The following is a 15,811-nucleotide window of genomic DNA, read 5'->3' as shown; positions in this document are numbered from 1 at the left end:
TAATTTTTCTTTTAATTTAATTTTTTAAATATAAAAAAGTGTGAATTTACCATATTATCCTTATTTAATTAATAATTTCAATTCTTAATGTTTACATTAACCAAGAACATTTTATGGTATTTTGAATGTTTTACTATTCTCTACCTTTTGCTTTATATATATAGATTTTGATATCAGTCCACAAACATAACGGAAGTCAAACTCTGTTATTTATACAAAAAACAATAATAAAATACAAAAAACGGTTCTGTCGTTTTTATCCTCCCTATCTTCTCAACGCCCACTGAAATTAACTTGGAAAATCCATCAATCTTCATCATCCACCACCAGCGTGGCAAAATCCCACACACTTGATCTGTTTTCTTTTTCTTTTTCTTATGGCATTTTCCAGTAATATATGTGAAGGGAAAAAAAGCAAATTGACTTGTGCATTCTTACTATTATTCTCATTATTTTTCTAAAAAAATTTATTTGAAAACTTATATATGTTACGCCTAGAAAACTAGACCTACTATATGACAAAATAATGTGTATACCCTTTAATAACATACATTGCATGTCGTCAAAAATCTTTTTCATTGTAGTGTTAGAGGTTAGAAATTGTTGAAGAAAGAACAAGACGTTTCTTTTGTTCCTTCCAGGCCATCTATTACAAAATATAAAAGAAAAATCAAAGATATAAAATGTTCAAGGCATGTGTCTGACTCCTCGATGTGACAGTTATAATTACAAATTTTCTTGGCAGAGTTTTGTTTTCTATATCAATGAGTGAAGAAAGATATTACTTATATTCGATTGAATGGAAGGGAAAAAGTAGGTAACGAAAGACAACACGACTCTCGGGGTCAGGCCTACAAATTCATCAATGCATGATGGTGTCCTACAAGTTGCGCTCATAATACGCAAAGAGAGAGAGAGAGAGAGGTTCCCAAATGAGCACCTCCACCACCATGAGCTCCACAACTGAGCCTAAGAAACTTCACATAGCCGTGTTTCCATGGCTGGCCTTTGGTCACATAATTCCATTTTTTGATGTTGCCAAGCACGTAGCTCGAAGAGGTCACAAAGTTTCCTTCATATCGACCCCACGAAACATCCAACGCCTCCCCAAAATCCCTCAACACTTAACCCCTTTGATCAATTTAGTGCAGATCCCGCTGCCACGTACCGAAGGTCTACCGGAGAATGCAGAGGCCACTATGGACGTGCCATACCACATAATCCCATACCTCAAAATAGCTCATGATGGACTCGAACAAGGTATTTCCAATTTCATACAAACTCACAAGCCGGATTGGATTATTCACGACTTTGCCCCTTACTGGTTACCACCTATAGCTTCTAGCCTAGGCATTTCACGAGCACATTTCAGTGTTTTCAACGCGTCCTCCCTATGTTTCTATGGACCAACATCACCGCAGGGACTAGATCGCTATGGTGTTAGAACACTACCAGAGCAATTTACTGCCCCTGCTGAATGGATTCGTTTTCCTTCAAATATGGTTTTAAAGTCTTTTGAGGCCAAGAACCTGTTTGACAGTATGAAACAAAACGCTTCTAGCGTTTCGGATTGGTTTCGTGTGAAGTCAACAGTCCAAGGTTGCCAAGTCTATTTTATTCGAAGTTGTAGAGAGACTGAGGGGAAGTGGCTCGATTTGCTACAAGAGCTTCAACAAAAACCAGTGGTTCCAACAGGCTTAATGCCACCTGTAGTGCAAGCTAGAGAAAACAAAGAAGATTGGTCTACAATTGCTCAGTGGCTGGACAAAAAGAAGAAAGCGACAGTGGTGTACATTGCCCTTGGAAGTGAGCTTAATCTCAGCCAACAAGACTTCACAGAGTTGGCTCTTGGGTTAGAGCTATCTGGGTTGCCATTTTTTTGGGTCCTGAGAAAACCTAGTTGGTCAGGAAACGGTGGCTCAGGGAAGCTACCAGATGGGTTCGAGGAGCGAACCAAGGGTCGTGGCCTGGTTTGGACAACTTGGGCACCTCAGACCCAAATATTGGCTCACGACTCAATTGGAGGGTTTTTGACTCATTGCGGGGCGAGTTCATTGATAGAGGGACTTCAATATGGGCGTCCTCTTCTCATGCTGCCTTGCTTATATGACCAAGGGCTAATTGCTAGGTTTTGGGACAAGAAGGTTGGGATTGAAGTTCCGAGAAATGAAGAAGATGGATCGTTTAGCAGGAAATCATTGGCCGAGTCTCTGAATTTGCTTGTGGTGGATGAGGTAGGGAAGGCTTACAGAGATGGAGCCAAAGAATATAGTGTGCTATTTCAAGATAAGGACCTCCATGATAGCTACATGGACAAATGTGTGGAGTATATGGAAAACCATGTGCATGCTTGACAGGTATCATGCTTTATTAGCGAATTGAGCTTTAACTAAACCTGTTTCCCATGCCTCTTTTCTAAATATTTTATTATAAAGTTAACGTTACCGTTGACCTACTGGAAGTACATTCAATCGCAGTATCAACTTGTATAAAGAGAATTTTCTTTATAACTATTATATATCAGCCCACGATCATGCTTTGGGTCCATTTATCATCAGGGAATTTTTAACTCGACATTTTGCTAACAACTAGTAAGAAGAATAGTCCCACCAACTCTTTGTAGTATTTTAACATGCATCTTTTGCCATTGGACCTAGTAGCACAAGGGGACAGAATGACAATAAAACCTGCCTAATAATCCGGTTCAAAACCGAAATCGATTAGAACTGAATCGGCCGGTTTTTGAATTTTTTTTGCTTAAATCGGACCGGTTAAATATTATCGATTTCAATTTCGGTTGAGGTGAGAATCAGATTGAACCGAACCGCGCCCACCCTTAATGAAAACTCCTTTAAACAAAACTATTAAAATGGGGTTGCACCGTGGTTATTGAAAATAAACACAAATATTTGTGCCTTTAAGCTCAAAGAGCACAAAAGAAAATAGTGTAATATTGTAGTAATTAATGGTAATTTTTGTATGTTCCGAGTACACTAGCTAGCTAGGAGTAAAATATTTTCACATATCCTATGTATATTGGATGATACACTAACCAGTTGGTATACCCGGAACATACAAAAATTTCTCCATGAACTAGAACTTGCCAAGCTCATTGCGCAAAAGGGTCAATCCATCATCTCCACTCCAAGAAACATTGACCGCCTCACACATCTCCATCCAAATTTCTTCTCTCGGATCCACTTCATAAACTTTTCCCTCTGTTGTCATGTTCTGGGGAGAAAAATATTGGAATTTTTTTTCCATATATTTGCTCTTCCAGTTTTTTAATTATGGCTTTCAAGAAATGGTGAGATATTCTACTAGAAAATCAGCCACTACCCACGGATTACCTATACAGGTAGAATTCGTTTTAAACCTGGAGGTTGTTACTTGAGTGTCAATTCCTATAACTAGGTGTTGGTAAAATATAAAGATAATTGTTATATTTACAGAATTTCGAAAATAAAATTTTACTATAAATTCGAAATAAATACCAAAAAAAATGACAAGGAAAATTCAAAATACAGATGATCGAGTCTAGAACTTGGTACTATCTCCCCAAGACGAAATTGTCTCCTCACAGGTGCTTTTAGGATTTGCTTGGCAAACGTCTCTCAGGATACAACGATCGACTTCTTGTTAAATTAGCACTACAATCCCCAAGAAAAGTGAACTCGAACTTGTGTATGAATTCTCTCTTACTAATAACTATATTTCTAAAATATAATAATGCTACAAACACTATAAAAAAAAGTCAACAATTGTTACCTTTTTATTAGTGACTGTTGTAAAAGCAATAGTCACAATGTAGTTACAATTTTGGGCTTCATTACATATGAAGCCGTTACTAAAGACTATTGTCACTGATATAACAACATTCGTGACATTGTGGAAATTGACTCTTAACAGCATGTGGGGCCCATCATCTTTCCAATCAACTTCAATTTACAATATTTTATTACTTATTTGACTATCCAATCAACTTCATATTACGTATTTGATTGTTAATAGTATTTAAGTACAATGAGGCCATCAAATTCAACAAATTGACAATACATTTTTGTTACTTAAATCAATATCTGTGTATTAAAATATTAAAAAAATTACAATTTCTGTTTGTACATTTTTTACTTTTCATTTTTCAATAATTAATTAAAAAAATATTGTTTTTATTGATGTCTGTTGTTTATTGTAATTCCATTAAAATTCAATAAACAATTTAATAAAGATATTGACTTTCATTGCAATTTCCTACACCCCTAATGGTACTGCATGGTCTAGATACCATAAACTCTAACCATATTTTTCAAACTTTGAACACAGGGCCTACATTCCTTTCATGCTCCTCCTCTTCTATCCCCCTTAGTATTGGTCTATAACCATCTTGATCAATTAATGTTTGGCTTGGCATGTAAGGTGAATGTAAGGTTGCAGTCATAATTTCTTCCAATCTATTAGAACCAAAGTGCTACCTGCAGAGTGCTTGATGAAACATGTCCCAGTAGCAATTCAAAATCAATGTTAGAAACATTGCTTGCATTGGCTAAAACCTTTTCCATGATGGCTTCTTGTTTCGTTAAAAGTTACTCCAAACGTTTCACCTTTTCCGTTGTGGCTCTCCTTCCTCTTTCATTTCCCTTTTAATTCTCTCTTCCCTTTCATTTGCATCCTTCGTAACCTGCACTATTGTTTCTTCATAAGACTCACGCATATCATCAAACTCCAGCCTCAAACCTCTTTTTTCTCTCAACACACCCAACATATCCTCAGTTCTCACCCTTATGCCATATCCTCTCACCCGATTACCCTTCTCTCTTCCAAGCACTTCAGCATATACAATATTGATTTCCTCTGTTGTTACTTCATCTGGTAGTTGGTTTTGCATCTCTTTATCCCTAATATCAATGATATTTGAATTCATATAATCCTGCATGAAGTAATCACAAAGAATATATATATATATATATATCTGTTAACTGTGCATTCTTCTACATGGATGTCTCTATAACAAACAACACAAGACAACATATCCTAAAATACAATCAAATTCAACCTCACCATAGCTTTTGCAGCTGTCTCATTCAGAGGTGTTCCATTCTTTCTTAGGTGGCATAGTTCAAACATTTTGCATCTGTCAGGGGAGACACCTCTGTGATTCACCTTCTAAAATCCACCAGGCAGTTCACATATCAAATATTATTTTAAATCATAGCACGAGTACCTAAAAGAAGTTTTTCTTAACCCATCCACAAAATCACTTGTTCATGGCCCATTAATTAAAAATTTGAAAGTATATACCAGCTGTTCTATGTTTTTATCATTTATATACGATCAAAACATTATGAGAACTTACATAAGCAGACTTACAATACGATAACATGCTCCGCATTAATTGACTAGAAAAACTGTGATACTTACATATTGGTTCCTCACTTGGGCATATGATTTTGTCCCCGTTGTGTAGTGCATCCTGCGCTTCACACGATTACATTTATTTGTAATCGATCGTTTCTGTATGAATATTTTATACAGCGTCAAACAATTGACCATTTAAAAAAAAAAAAACCAAAGACATATTTCATGTTTTACCTGCGCTGGACTAGTCTCCCAATATTGCACCAATAACCTCCACTGCTCTTTGCTAACCCTGTCATCGGTGCAATTCCATCGTTCCTCTGAATTCAAAAAAGGATCATACCAATTCTTTTTTAGATTGGCCTTGTGTTTCTTCCAAAGATGATTGAGTTTCTGCTCAGCCACGACCCGTATTTTGGGTGCCTTCTTTTTCGTTTCTGGATCAGACCAATCAATTGTCCTCTGCATTCATATTCAACTATATACATTAACATTTTAGTGGTTTGACATGTATAAGTTAATCAGAATAGTCAATTGAAACACGAAGACCAAAAGCACTTACAATTCACTACTCTTAAAGTACAAGAAACCTTTTAACTTTCATTGAAAAGTTACATTCCTGCTCTTATTGCTTATTATACTTTTGCATCACCTGTTACTTCATGTTGGTTTTAACCTCATTAATACATATAAATGTATTGCTGCTATGTGATGTAAGTCCTATATGCATGGTGATGAGCCTTACATAAAGAGAACATATGACCAAATTATCAAAAGAAGTCAAGAAGAAACATACTAATCTGAAATGGAATACTAGATTCATAAAAGCATCAACTAAAGGGCAATCCACTATAACCTAGTGGCTTACCACGACCCTATAAGTTACATTACATGATTGGTAGAGCTGAAGATAATTGAGGTTATTGAGTTATATTCATCTATAGAATGTAGACAAGATGCCTATGAGAATATATTATAAGAATGAATCATATACAAGATATGAAGCAATGGCGGATCAGTGCAAGATATAAGAACGAATCATATACAAGATATGAATTATATATAGATGAACATGTCGTGGATTATAACGAGCAAGGCAGCAGAAGCTGGAAGTTGCTTTGATTCCCTTTAGTCAGGGCTTTCCACAAACAAGTGGTGGTCGTTCTTGCCCAGCCATCAACCAATCAATGGGTCAAGGTACCAACTTAAAAGGTGTTTTCCATCATCCCAGGGGTCAACGTGACCCCTGATAAAAAGCCTTTACATATTAACACATGTGATACAAATAGATAATACTAGTAGAATATTGTGTAGATCAAATTATTTATAAACAAATCCAACTCACAAAATACTTTATACCTTGATTCATTTCCATGCATCGCCTAGTGTCATTCCATGTTCAAAATGTCGCCAATCTTGTACATCAATTGAAAACAAACCTTGGTCCACAACCATTAGCCCTAGAAACCATTGCCATTGAGCTACTATTTCTTTTGGGGCAATGGCTTGACTCCTTGCATTAAACTCCACCACCTCAATGCTCTATGTTGCCCAATTTGGTCTATTTAACCCATGTGCTTTACCATTACGTACGATACTACCGTCATCTTCATGGTCATCAGCAGCCTCATTTACAATTCCTTTCACATTTCTTGGCACGTCATCTTCTTCCCGATTGTCAATTTGTGTGTTCCTAATACTTGTATGTGTGTTTCTTAGGGGCAATTGCAAGTCGTTGTCTGCATCTAACGAAGCAGTATCACCCATGTATTCTATAGAGAGACTAAGAGTAAAGTAGATTTTTCTTTTGTCAAAGAGTAAAGTGGGTTTTCCTTTTATCTAGAGATTAAAGTGGGTTTGTGAAAAAGCACTTATGCCAGTTTTGCATTCCCAAAGCGTAATTAACATTTGAAAAATAATAATTTAAAACTCAAAATAATTCATTAGGCGCCAAAACACACTATATTGGCGCCTAATATCCTAATTTCATGTTTAACTTCCTTAATAAATAAATAAAATACAAACAAGAGATACCTTCTTTTAAAGTAACAAAAGTATAATAAATCAATTAAATTTGTCTAAAATTAATTAAAGAGATGTGGGTATTTCACCCAAAATAAAAAAAATTTGGGATATTTATATTTTTGACCTTTTATGTTATACACTTCCCAACATTTAGGGGGACAAAAAGTGGATAAGTTTAATCAAGTCATACACTTATTTCTTCAACCTACCAACCTTTAGCTATTGCTTCACTTTCCCCTTCTTTTTTGTTTATCTTTGCCTGTACTCTTTTTGGTCCAGCCTTTGTTCTTGTTCTTTTGCTCTTTTTGTGGCAATGAATCAGTTTCCAAATCCTCCAAAGGCTCCAAGAAAACCACATCATAAAAAATGTCCAACTGCAAAATGTAAGTTGGACTTTGGTGAACCAATGTACTCAACTGAAGTTCCAAATGATAAGATCAAAGAAAACGTTCCACATGATAGGATGAAAGAAAAGGTTTCAGCTGAATCCTTGTCGAGGTCATCATCCATGAATTCCGTAGCAGCAGTTCGAGAAGAAATGCTAAAGATTTCGTTGCCAATGTTGTTTAAGAAGGATGGTTCAAGGATCATAGCTGCAATAAGTCATCAACCACCACAATCTCTGATTAATCAATCAACACCTCTGAAAAATGGTGAGTCTGAAATTTTAGATGTTGTCTCTTATACTAATTCTGAATGTTTTGGCATAGCTTGCAATCAAAATGGTAGAACTGAATTTTTCTCCAAAAAAGAAAGTGATGTTCTGAGGATAAAACCACTTGCGAGTCAATACGGGTGTAGGAAGACCCTTGAATATGGTTCTAGAATGAGTATGAATTAGTGGAAGAATTATCTGATGATGGGGAGTAGTATTCCCTTAAAATTATGTATGAACTGTGTAATTTTCTCTATGTACACGTTATTAATGTTTAGTTGTATGTGTACTATGTCCTTATGTCATTAATATAAATGCCAAAGCTTAAGTATACATGATTGCTTTCAAAATTTCAAAACATAAACAATTTCAGGAATAAGAAGTTTTCGTTTTCTTTTATTTGAAATTCATTACTATAAATGTCAAAGGCTACTGCACACAAGACAAAAATCCAATAGATAAAGGCATCACCCATCCAAAGGAGGCCAAAAGAGAACAAAACAAGGACACCTGCCAATACATATGAATTCATAGACTCATATGTCAACCAAATTCGTCATCTGAATTTGATTCCTCATCAGTTCCTCCTTCACTATAAGCAGGGACTTGTAGTGGCAACAATCTGTTTATAGTGATTCCAAGAACATCGGTTCTTACTTCTATTTCTTCATCTTCAATCAATGCATCGTCCAGATTTTGGGGTTCGCAATGATCAATATGGCCAGTATTATTCATGTCAAACAAATCTCGGGGCTTGGTTTTTCTTGCAACATGCCAATCTTTTTCCTTAGGATCTTGCACATAATAAACTTGTTGTACTTAGGATGCTAGTATGAGTGTATCCCCAGGGGCCTGAAGATAATTGAAATTAACCAATTGAAAGCCATGTATATCTGCTTTGACCCCATTATTACGACCACTGGTGTTTGGCCAATCGCAATCAAACAATAGTATCTTCAAATCATTATGATAGTCAATCTCAATAATGTCAGTAAGGACCCCATAGTAGTCAACTCTACCATCAATTGGATTAGTATCATGGGTACTTGCATAACTTGTAACCTCGGATGTAGCAAATACCCCGCTGTTTTGAGTCTTATTCTTTTTATCAAATTTCTTCACCCGAAACTGATAACCGTTGATAACATATCTCTTATACTTCTTACACCAACGACTAGGACCTGAAGCCAATGGGCACAAGTCCTCGTGGACAGAACCAGCTCCATGTACTTTCATGTTCTTCACCTACCAACATATCCAAAAAAAAAATAATAATAACAGTAAATATTTTAATTCAAAACTCAATAAAGGCATGCGTTTGAAATACTACTAAAATCATTTTTTGTTACATGTTTCTTAAACCAACTTGGGAAATTTTTCGCTGATTCTCGATTAGCCTCCCACAATGTCCTTCTTCCTCTATTTGCCCTCCTAGCAAGCTTATGCCTTCTAAAGAAAAATGTAGGGTATAAGCATAATAACTAGACTATTATATAAATTAATTTTATTAATATACTTAGTTGGAGTAATGCAAACCTTTCAAATGGTTGCACTTCAGGACAATTGGATAAGACATATCTTGAGACACACTGCCACTTGGCCTCATCCATATGCACTGACAAACCCTTACGACCAATGTGATGACCAGAATTTAGAAAGATTGAAAATCCACCAGGGACATTTCGAGCTCCGTGATTAGCATTTCGGTTCGGTCGATTGCGTCTTGATTCGACACCTTCTAGGTACATGGAGCAAAATGATATAGTGTCTTTTGCAATACATCCTAATTTAATTGATCCTTCAGGATAACTTTTATTACACATATATTTTTTCAAAGTTCTCAAAAACCTATGTTATTGTAGCAAAAAAATAAAATTATGATAACACAAATATGCACGTATATAAAGCATTATTGTTCAATAAACGTAAGGGAAAGAATGGATTTGTTTACCGTTCGAATGGATACATCCATCGATAGTGGTCTGCACCTCCAATTTAGGCTTCTTCAGCAAGTTGGATTGGTAGATGCTTCATAATGGTGAAGAAGGCAGGTGGAAAGATGCACTCAAGGTGACAAAGAGTTAGGGCTATGCTTGGTGTGAGTTGTGAAAATGCAGCACTGGATAAATTCTTTTGACATAAATGCCGAAAGAATGAACACAACTCTATCATAACCATGCAGAGTTTATTGTTAAGCACACAACGAATGGCTATTGGCAAAAATTCATGCAGCATTACATGACAATCATGGCTCTTTAGCCCAATTACGTTTCTCTCTTTGACACGAACACATCGGGTAATATTAGACGAGAAACCATCTGGCACTTTAATCGAAGCTAATACTTCACAAATAGTGGTCTTTTCTGCATTCGAAAGGTTGAAAGCTGCTGGGGGCAGATATGTTTTTGAACCTTTTCTGACTGGGTGAAGCTTTGGTTTTATATTCAATAGTTTTAAATCTGCCCGTGCCTTTATAGTGTCTTTACTTTTTCCATCAATACCTAAAAGAGTCCCAACAACATTGTCACAAATGTTTTTTAATATGCATGACGTCTAAATTGTGGCGAATCAACAAATCTTTCCAATAAGTCGGAATGAAGAAAATCCTCTGTTTTTTCCACGGTCATTTATACTCCCTGACACATGGTACAATAGGAACAGTATTTATCTTTGCCCCCTTGCCAAACTTGAATTGTAAACTTGATAATTGTAAGAGACAATCAATACCTGAAAGTGGAACTAGAGCTGGTCGCTGTTCTTGTTTTCCATTAAAAGGTCTAAATTGTCTGCGAAATCAATGGTTTAGTGGGAGAAAAAGACGATGACCCATATAACTGAATTTCCTCCCATGACTTAATCAAAACGAATGTGTTGAGTCATTACAATTAGGACACGCCATTTTTCCTTTGGTGCTCTATCCAGATAAGTTTGCGTATGCAGGGAAATCACTGATATTTCACAATAGCGCTACTCTCATAATAAAAGTTTCTTTATTAGCAGCATCATAAGTAGGTATTCCAACCTTCTACAAAGACTTCAACTCATCAATCAAATGAGCCATATAAACATCTATATCATTTCCAGGAGCCGTAGGTCCCGGAATTAGGAGTGATAATATCATGTATGGTTGTTTCATGCACATCCAAGGAGGGAGATTGTACACTATGATCACAACAGGCCAAGTGCTATGAGATGAGCTCATGTGGCCAAAAGGGTTAAAATCGTTGCTGGCTAACCCCAAACGAACATTACGCTGCTCATCTGCAAAAAAAAAAAAAAGGGTATTTTTTATCCAAATGTTTACATGTAGGAGAATCTGCTGGGTGTCGAAGTATCCCATCATCGGTCATTTCCTTTGCATGCCACGACATGTGATCGACTGTATACCTTGACAAATATAAGCGCTGCAATCTAGGTGCTAGTGGTAAGTATCTAAGCACTTTAGCCGGGACTTTTCTGGTATCACCAGTCTCCTTCACATCTTGTTTTCGGTACCTACTTTGCCCACAATGCTTACAAGAATCATCAAGTATAGATTCTTTCAAGTATAGCATACAATCATTCGGACACGCATCAATTTTTTGGTATGTTAATGTCTCCCCATCTAGAAGAATACTTTTCACCAACTTTAACATGATATCCATTCCCTTATCAATCGAACTTGACAAGCATTTGGCTTGGTACAGTTTAACAAGAAACTCTAACTTCTTCATCGTTGTTGAACCAGGGTATAAGTGTGTGTTTGCATCATTGAGTATGTCATAAAACTTTTCTGCATACTCGGCTCGCACATTAGTAGTTTGACCCTTTGTATCAACATGGCGATCATTCGCAGGGCTATCGCTCTCAAAAACATCATACAAGACATTGTGGATTTCATTAACTGTGGGTTCACACAATTGTTGTTCTTCTACATCCTCCATGTAGTCAGGGTCAGGTAAATGTTCACCATGAAAAACCCAGACTTGATCTTCATAACGTGGATCCATCCCTTCATATAATAAGGGTGTCCAAACAAGATTTGGTTCACGCCAAAACCGATTATAACACTTCTTGCAAAGACATTTGAGCATCCCATTGTGAGATGCACAAGCAATGAATCATCAATAAATTATTGCAGACACGTCTTATATTCTTCACCTGCCCTATCTAATTTAACCCAAGATTTATTCATAACAACTGGAAACAATCACAAGATAAAAAATTTCATCAAGGCAACCCCATCAGGCAAAAAGTTCATAAATGCAAATTTAATCAAGGCAACCCCACATGGTTATACCAATATTAAACATATAGTATCAAATTTGTCAAGAAGGCAGGGAGGACTCAAATTTGATGATGTAAATATTAACCATTTAAGATCCAAATAATACATGAAAATCAAATTAAGAATCTACAAGCCCCATTTCAAAAAAGAATCTACAAGCCCTAACAAGTAAGGATTAAGATTTTATGATTGATAAAACAACATACAAAAATAAGGAAGTAGAGCCTCGGATCGGGGATGGAGGCACCTTAGGAAATTCAATCACCGCTCTGGAGTAGGAGTAAGAAGATAGTCGTGGAAGAAACCACTTGGGCAAGAACAAACTGTGTTCTTCAAGAGCGCTGGCAATGGAGCCGTTGCTAGGAATGTATTTGATCTAAAATATTCACAGGGAAGGATGGATGCGACAAGAAGTTGTATTCTTTATTACCAATTAGAAGCAATTGTGAATTGTAAAGTGTTGGAAAGTTAATTTAAATTGTAATAAATTGTTTTCTTTGAATCTGGATAAATTTGCAATACTTTATTGGTTAACCATTGTAATATTTAATTGTTTTTGTATACGTATTTCCTTTTTGTTGTGTTCTATAAATTTTTAATTGGATTACTACTCTCAATGAAGATTATTCTCAAATATTATATTCAACAAATTACTGTTCATGTGTCAGTTGGTTTACATTTATTATATTTAAATCAATACTCACCAATTCTTTAAAGTGTGAGATAATTAGTCACAAATAATGGCAACTAGTAACCAAAGTCATTGACCACCCATTCAAATGTTACCAAAACAAATTTGTTGCTATAAAAATGTGACTAATGCTTTCTTTTTTTGTAGTGAAATGCTCTAAAAACTTCTATTGTTGGATGACAATTAGATGAATAAAATGTTGTAGAACCTTCTCTATTTATAGGCAACAAGGCCTCTATTCAGAAAAGATGTGACTGAACAATATCAACAAATGTGTCTTTTCATGTTGCAACTATAAGCCAAGAAGTGTAATATTTCAATTATTATAAAACAATGCAACTAAGTCAAGAAGTATAATGTTTCAATTTCTATGAAACAATGAACTTTTCACATAAAGTATTATTATTTTATTCAAAAAAAATAAATAATATTTTATTTTGCCTCAGTTAAGAACATGACTATTCCCAATGGATACATACCAATTCATAAAAGTCATGTACTAAAACTCATGGGTCCCACAATTTAATTTCCATTCAATTATTGATATTATATATATATATATATTATAATTTTCTAACAATTCCCCACATGAATGAAAATTAGTTAATGCAAAAATGTACAATGCAGACACTTGAGAGAATTCGGTTGAAAAGGCACCACATCAAGATAGGTAGCTTTTGGCCTCGAACCTTCCATAGTGAAGTAAAATCAAATTTACTAGCTAATCAGTGAACATGATGTCTTGAACTGTTCAGTCGTCGTGTAAATCGAAAGAATATTACTCACATAATACCTTTTCATACACATTTGGTTCTAGGTTATGTCTTTTTGTCATTACTTTAGAGAATTGAGCCTTGCAATTCTCATAGAAACGGCCTCATTTTGTACTGATATAGGTGATTTCCTATAAAGAGTATCCTGCTACACTCAACTTGGTTTTCCAAGTCACATAAATCATTAAAAGCTTAACCTAACCATACACAATTCAGGGAGTATTGTATCATCATAGGAATGGGCAAGGGATGGAATGCCCACAATGCTCCCACTTTAGTCACACATAACTTAGTTGTCCCTTTGAACCTAGGTCTTAGGATCTCCAGTCAGCTAGGTTGGGTGTCCATAATAGCAACTATTGAGATATAGGCTTGAGCACCATTCCCCTTGATGAATTGTTAATTAGCTCTCTCACCTTTAGTAAACTGATCCGCTAAATTATCTCTTGACCTTATATAGTCAATAGTAATTATACAACTTGAGAGCAGTTGTCTTACAGTATTATGTCTTCGACGTATGTGTTCGAGACTTACCATTATACATATTATTTTGTGCCCTCCTAATCGTCGCTTAATGATCACAATGTATACATATTGCGGGCACAGGCTTTGGCCAATTTGGAATATCTTCAAAGAAATTACGAAGCCACTCAGCTTTTTCTCCAGCTTTATCCAAAGCAATAAATTCATATTCCATAGTGGATCTAGTAATACACGTTTGTTTTGTAGATTTTCAAGATACAGCTGCACCTCATAACGTAAAGACATATCCACTTGTGGAGTTTGAGTCTCTCGTATTTGATATCTAGTTTGCATCACTATAACCTTCTAATACAGATGGATAACTTGTGTAATGCAATCCATAGTTCTTAGTATAGCTCTATCACACCCCAGACCCCGGGGTCGATGGAAATCCCCAGCCCGGTGCGTGAAAAAATAAAAAGTAAAATAAAATAAATAAAAGCCGAAACATTGGGTTTGAAATAAACTTCTCTTACAAAAATAGCTCCAAAAATCAACTCTCATCTAATTCAGCCTCAACTGGTTTAGTCCTTGTCTTGCCCACTAATTCATCTAAAAAATTAAATAGGGTGAGAGATGAGCAACCACCGCTCAGTGAGTAGATTATGTAATATGACAGTCAAGCAATGCCGTTTTACACTCTAGAAAATATCAAGAAAAGATACACCAATCCAGATCATATCACATCATCCTTTCATATTTCGGTTATCCTTCATAGCATGTAACCAACCACGTGATCCCTACTGGCCTCACTGCCCTATGTCTCTGTAGACATGGAAATTTTGGTAAATTAAATCCCACTAAGTAAGAAAATAATTAGGGTTTGGTGGATTAAATTGTGGGCCCCATAATTCGCCCATGTGGCGTGTGACTCATCAAAATCGGATTAGTTGTCAAAAAGTGACACGTGGCGACATCCGATGGAGTGCATCAAACGGTTCAAAGTGAAGACAAAATTAAAGGAAAGAATCTTCTGTGATTGACTTTGATTCAAATCAAATATTAATCAAGTTAATCAATAGCAGATAATTTGGTTAAATTGCCAAATTATTGGAATTGATTTCAAAATCAAATCAGAATTCCACAAAGGAAGGTTTTAAAGAGGGAAAGTTATTTAGGTCAAACATCCTGCAAGAGCTTATAAATAGGAGGCCTCAAGACGATGAGGGGGTCAGAGAAAAAAACCTAGCACTCAGAAGAAACAGAAAACTCTCTGCATTCTTCACCCTACTTTAGAAGAGCCACCAAACACAACAAATACGTGCAGGTTCCTTCACCATAGAAAAATCCCAAACACCAAACAAGTTTCATGCTACCCGTTTGATCAAGATCAAGTCTCTACGACCCTTGTATCAAACACAAATTTTCTTTAAACACTTTGGAGATCGAATCAGAGGATTCAATACAAATATTGTAACCATAAATTTCATAAATACAAATATTATTTTGTACACGTGTTATTGTTGTAACACCCCGACCCCAAATTTCCCCAAATTTAACCCTTATATAATTATTTAATTATT

General features: G+C 35.8%; 1 protein-coding gene across 1 annotated transcript; it reads left to right on the top strand.

The window, feature by feature from the left end:
- Window positions 1–897: 897 nt before the first annotated feature.
- LOC117631737 (putative UDP-rhamnose:rhamnosyltransferase 1) lies at window positions 898–2,455 on the top strand. Its single transcript, XM_034365025.1, has one exon. The coding sequence runs from the start codon at window positions 933–935 to the stop codon at window positions 2,352–2,354; it is 1,422 nt and encodes a 473-aa protein (XP_034220916.1). The 5' UTR covers window positions 898–932; the 3' UTR covers window positions 2,355–2,455.
- The last annotated feature ends 13,356 nt before the right edge of the window (window positions 2,456–15,811 follow it).

The sequence above is a fragment of the Prunus dulcis genome, chromosome 6 (genome assembly GCF_902201215.1).
Source record: "Prunus dulcis chromosome 6, ALMONDv2, whole genome shotgun sequence".
Lineage (NCBI taxonomy): Eukaryota > Viridiplantae > Streptophyta > Magnoliopsida > Rosales > Rosaceae > Prunus > Prunus dulcis.
This window is presented reverse-complemented; position numbering and strand designations above follow the sequence as displayed.

Bases quoted from the DNA above. Each gene is read 5' to 3' on its own strand.
- LOC117631737 (XM_034365025.1), top strand. From the start codon at position 933: ATGAGCACCTCCACCACCATGAGCTCCACAACTGAGCCTAAGAAACTT.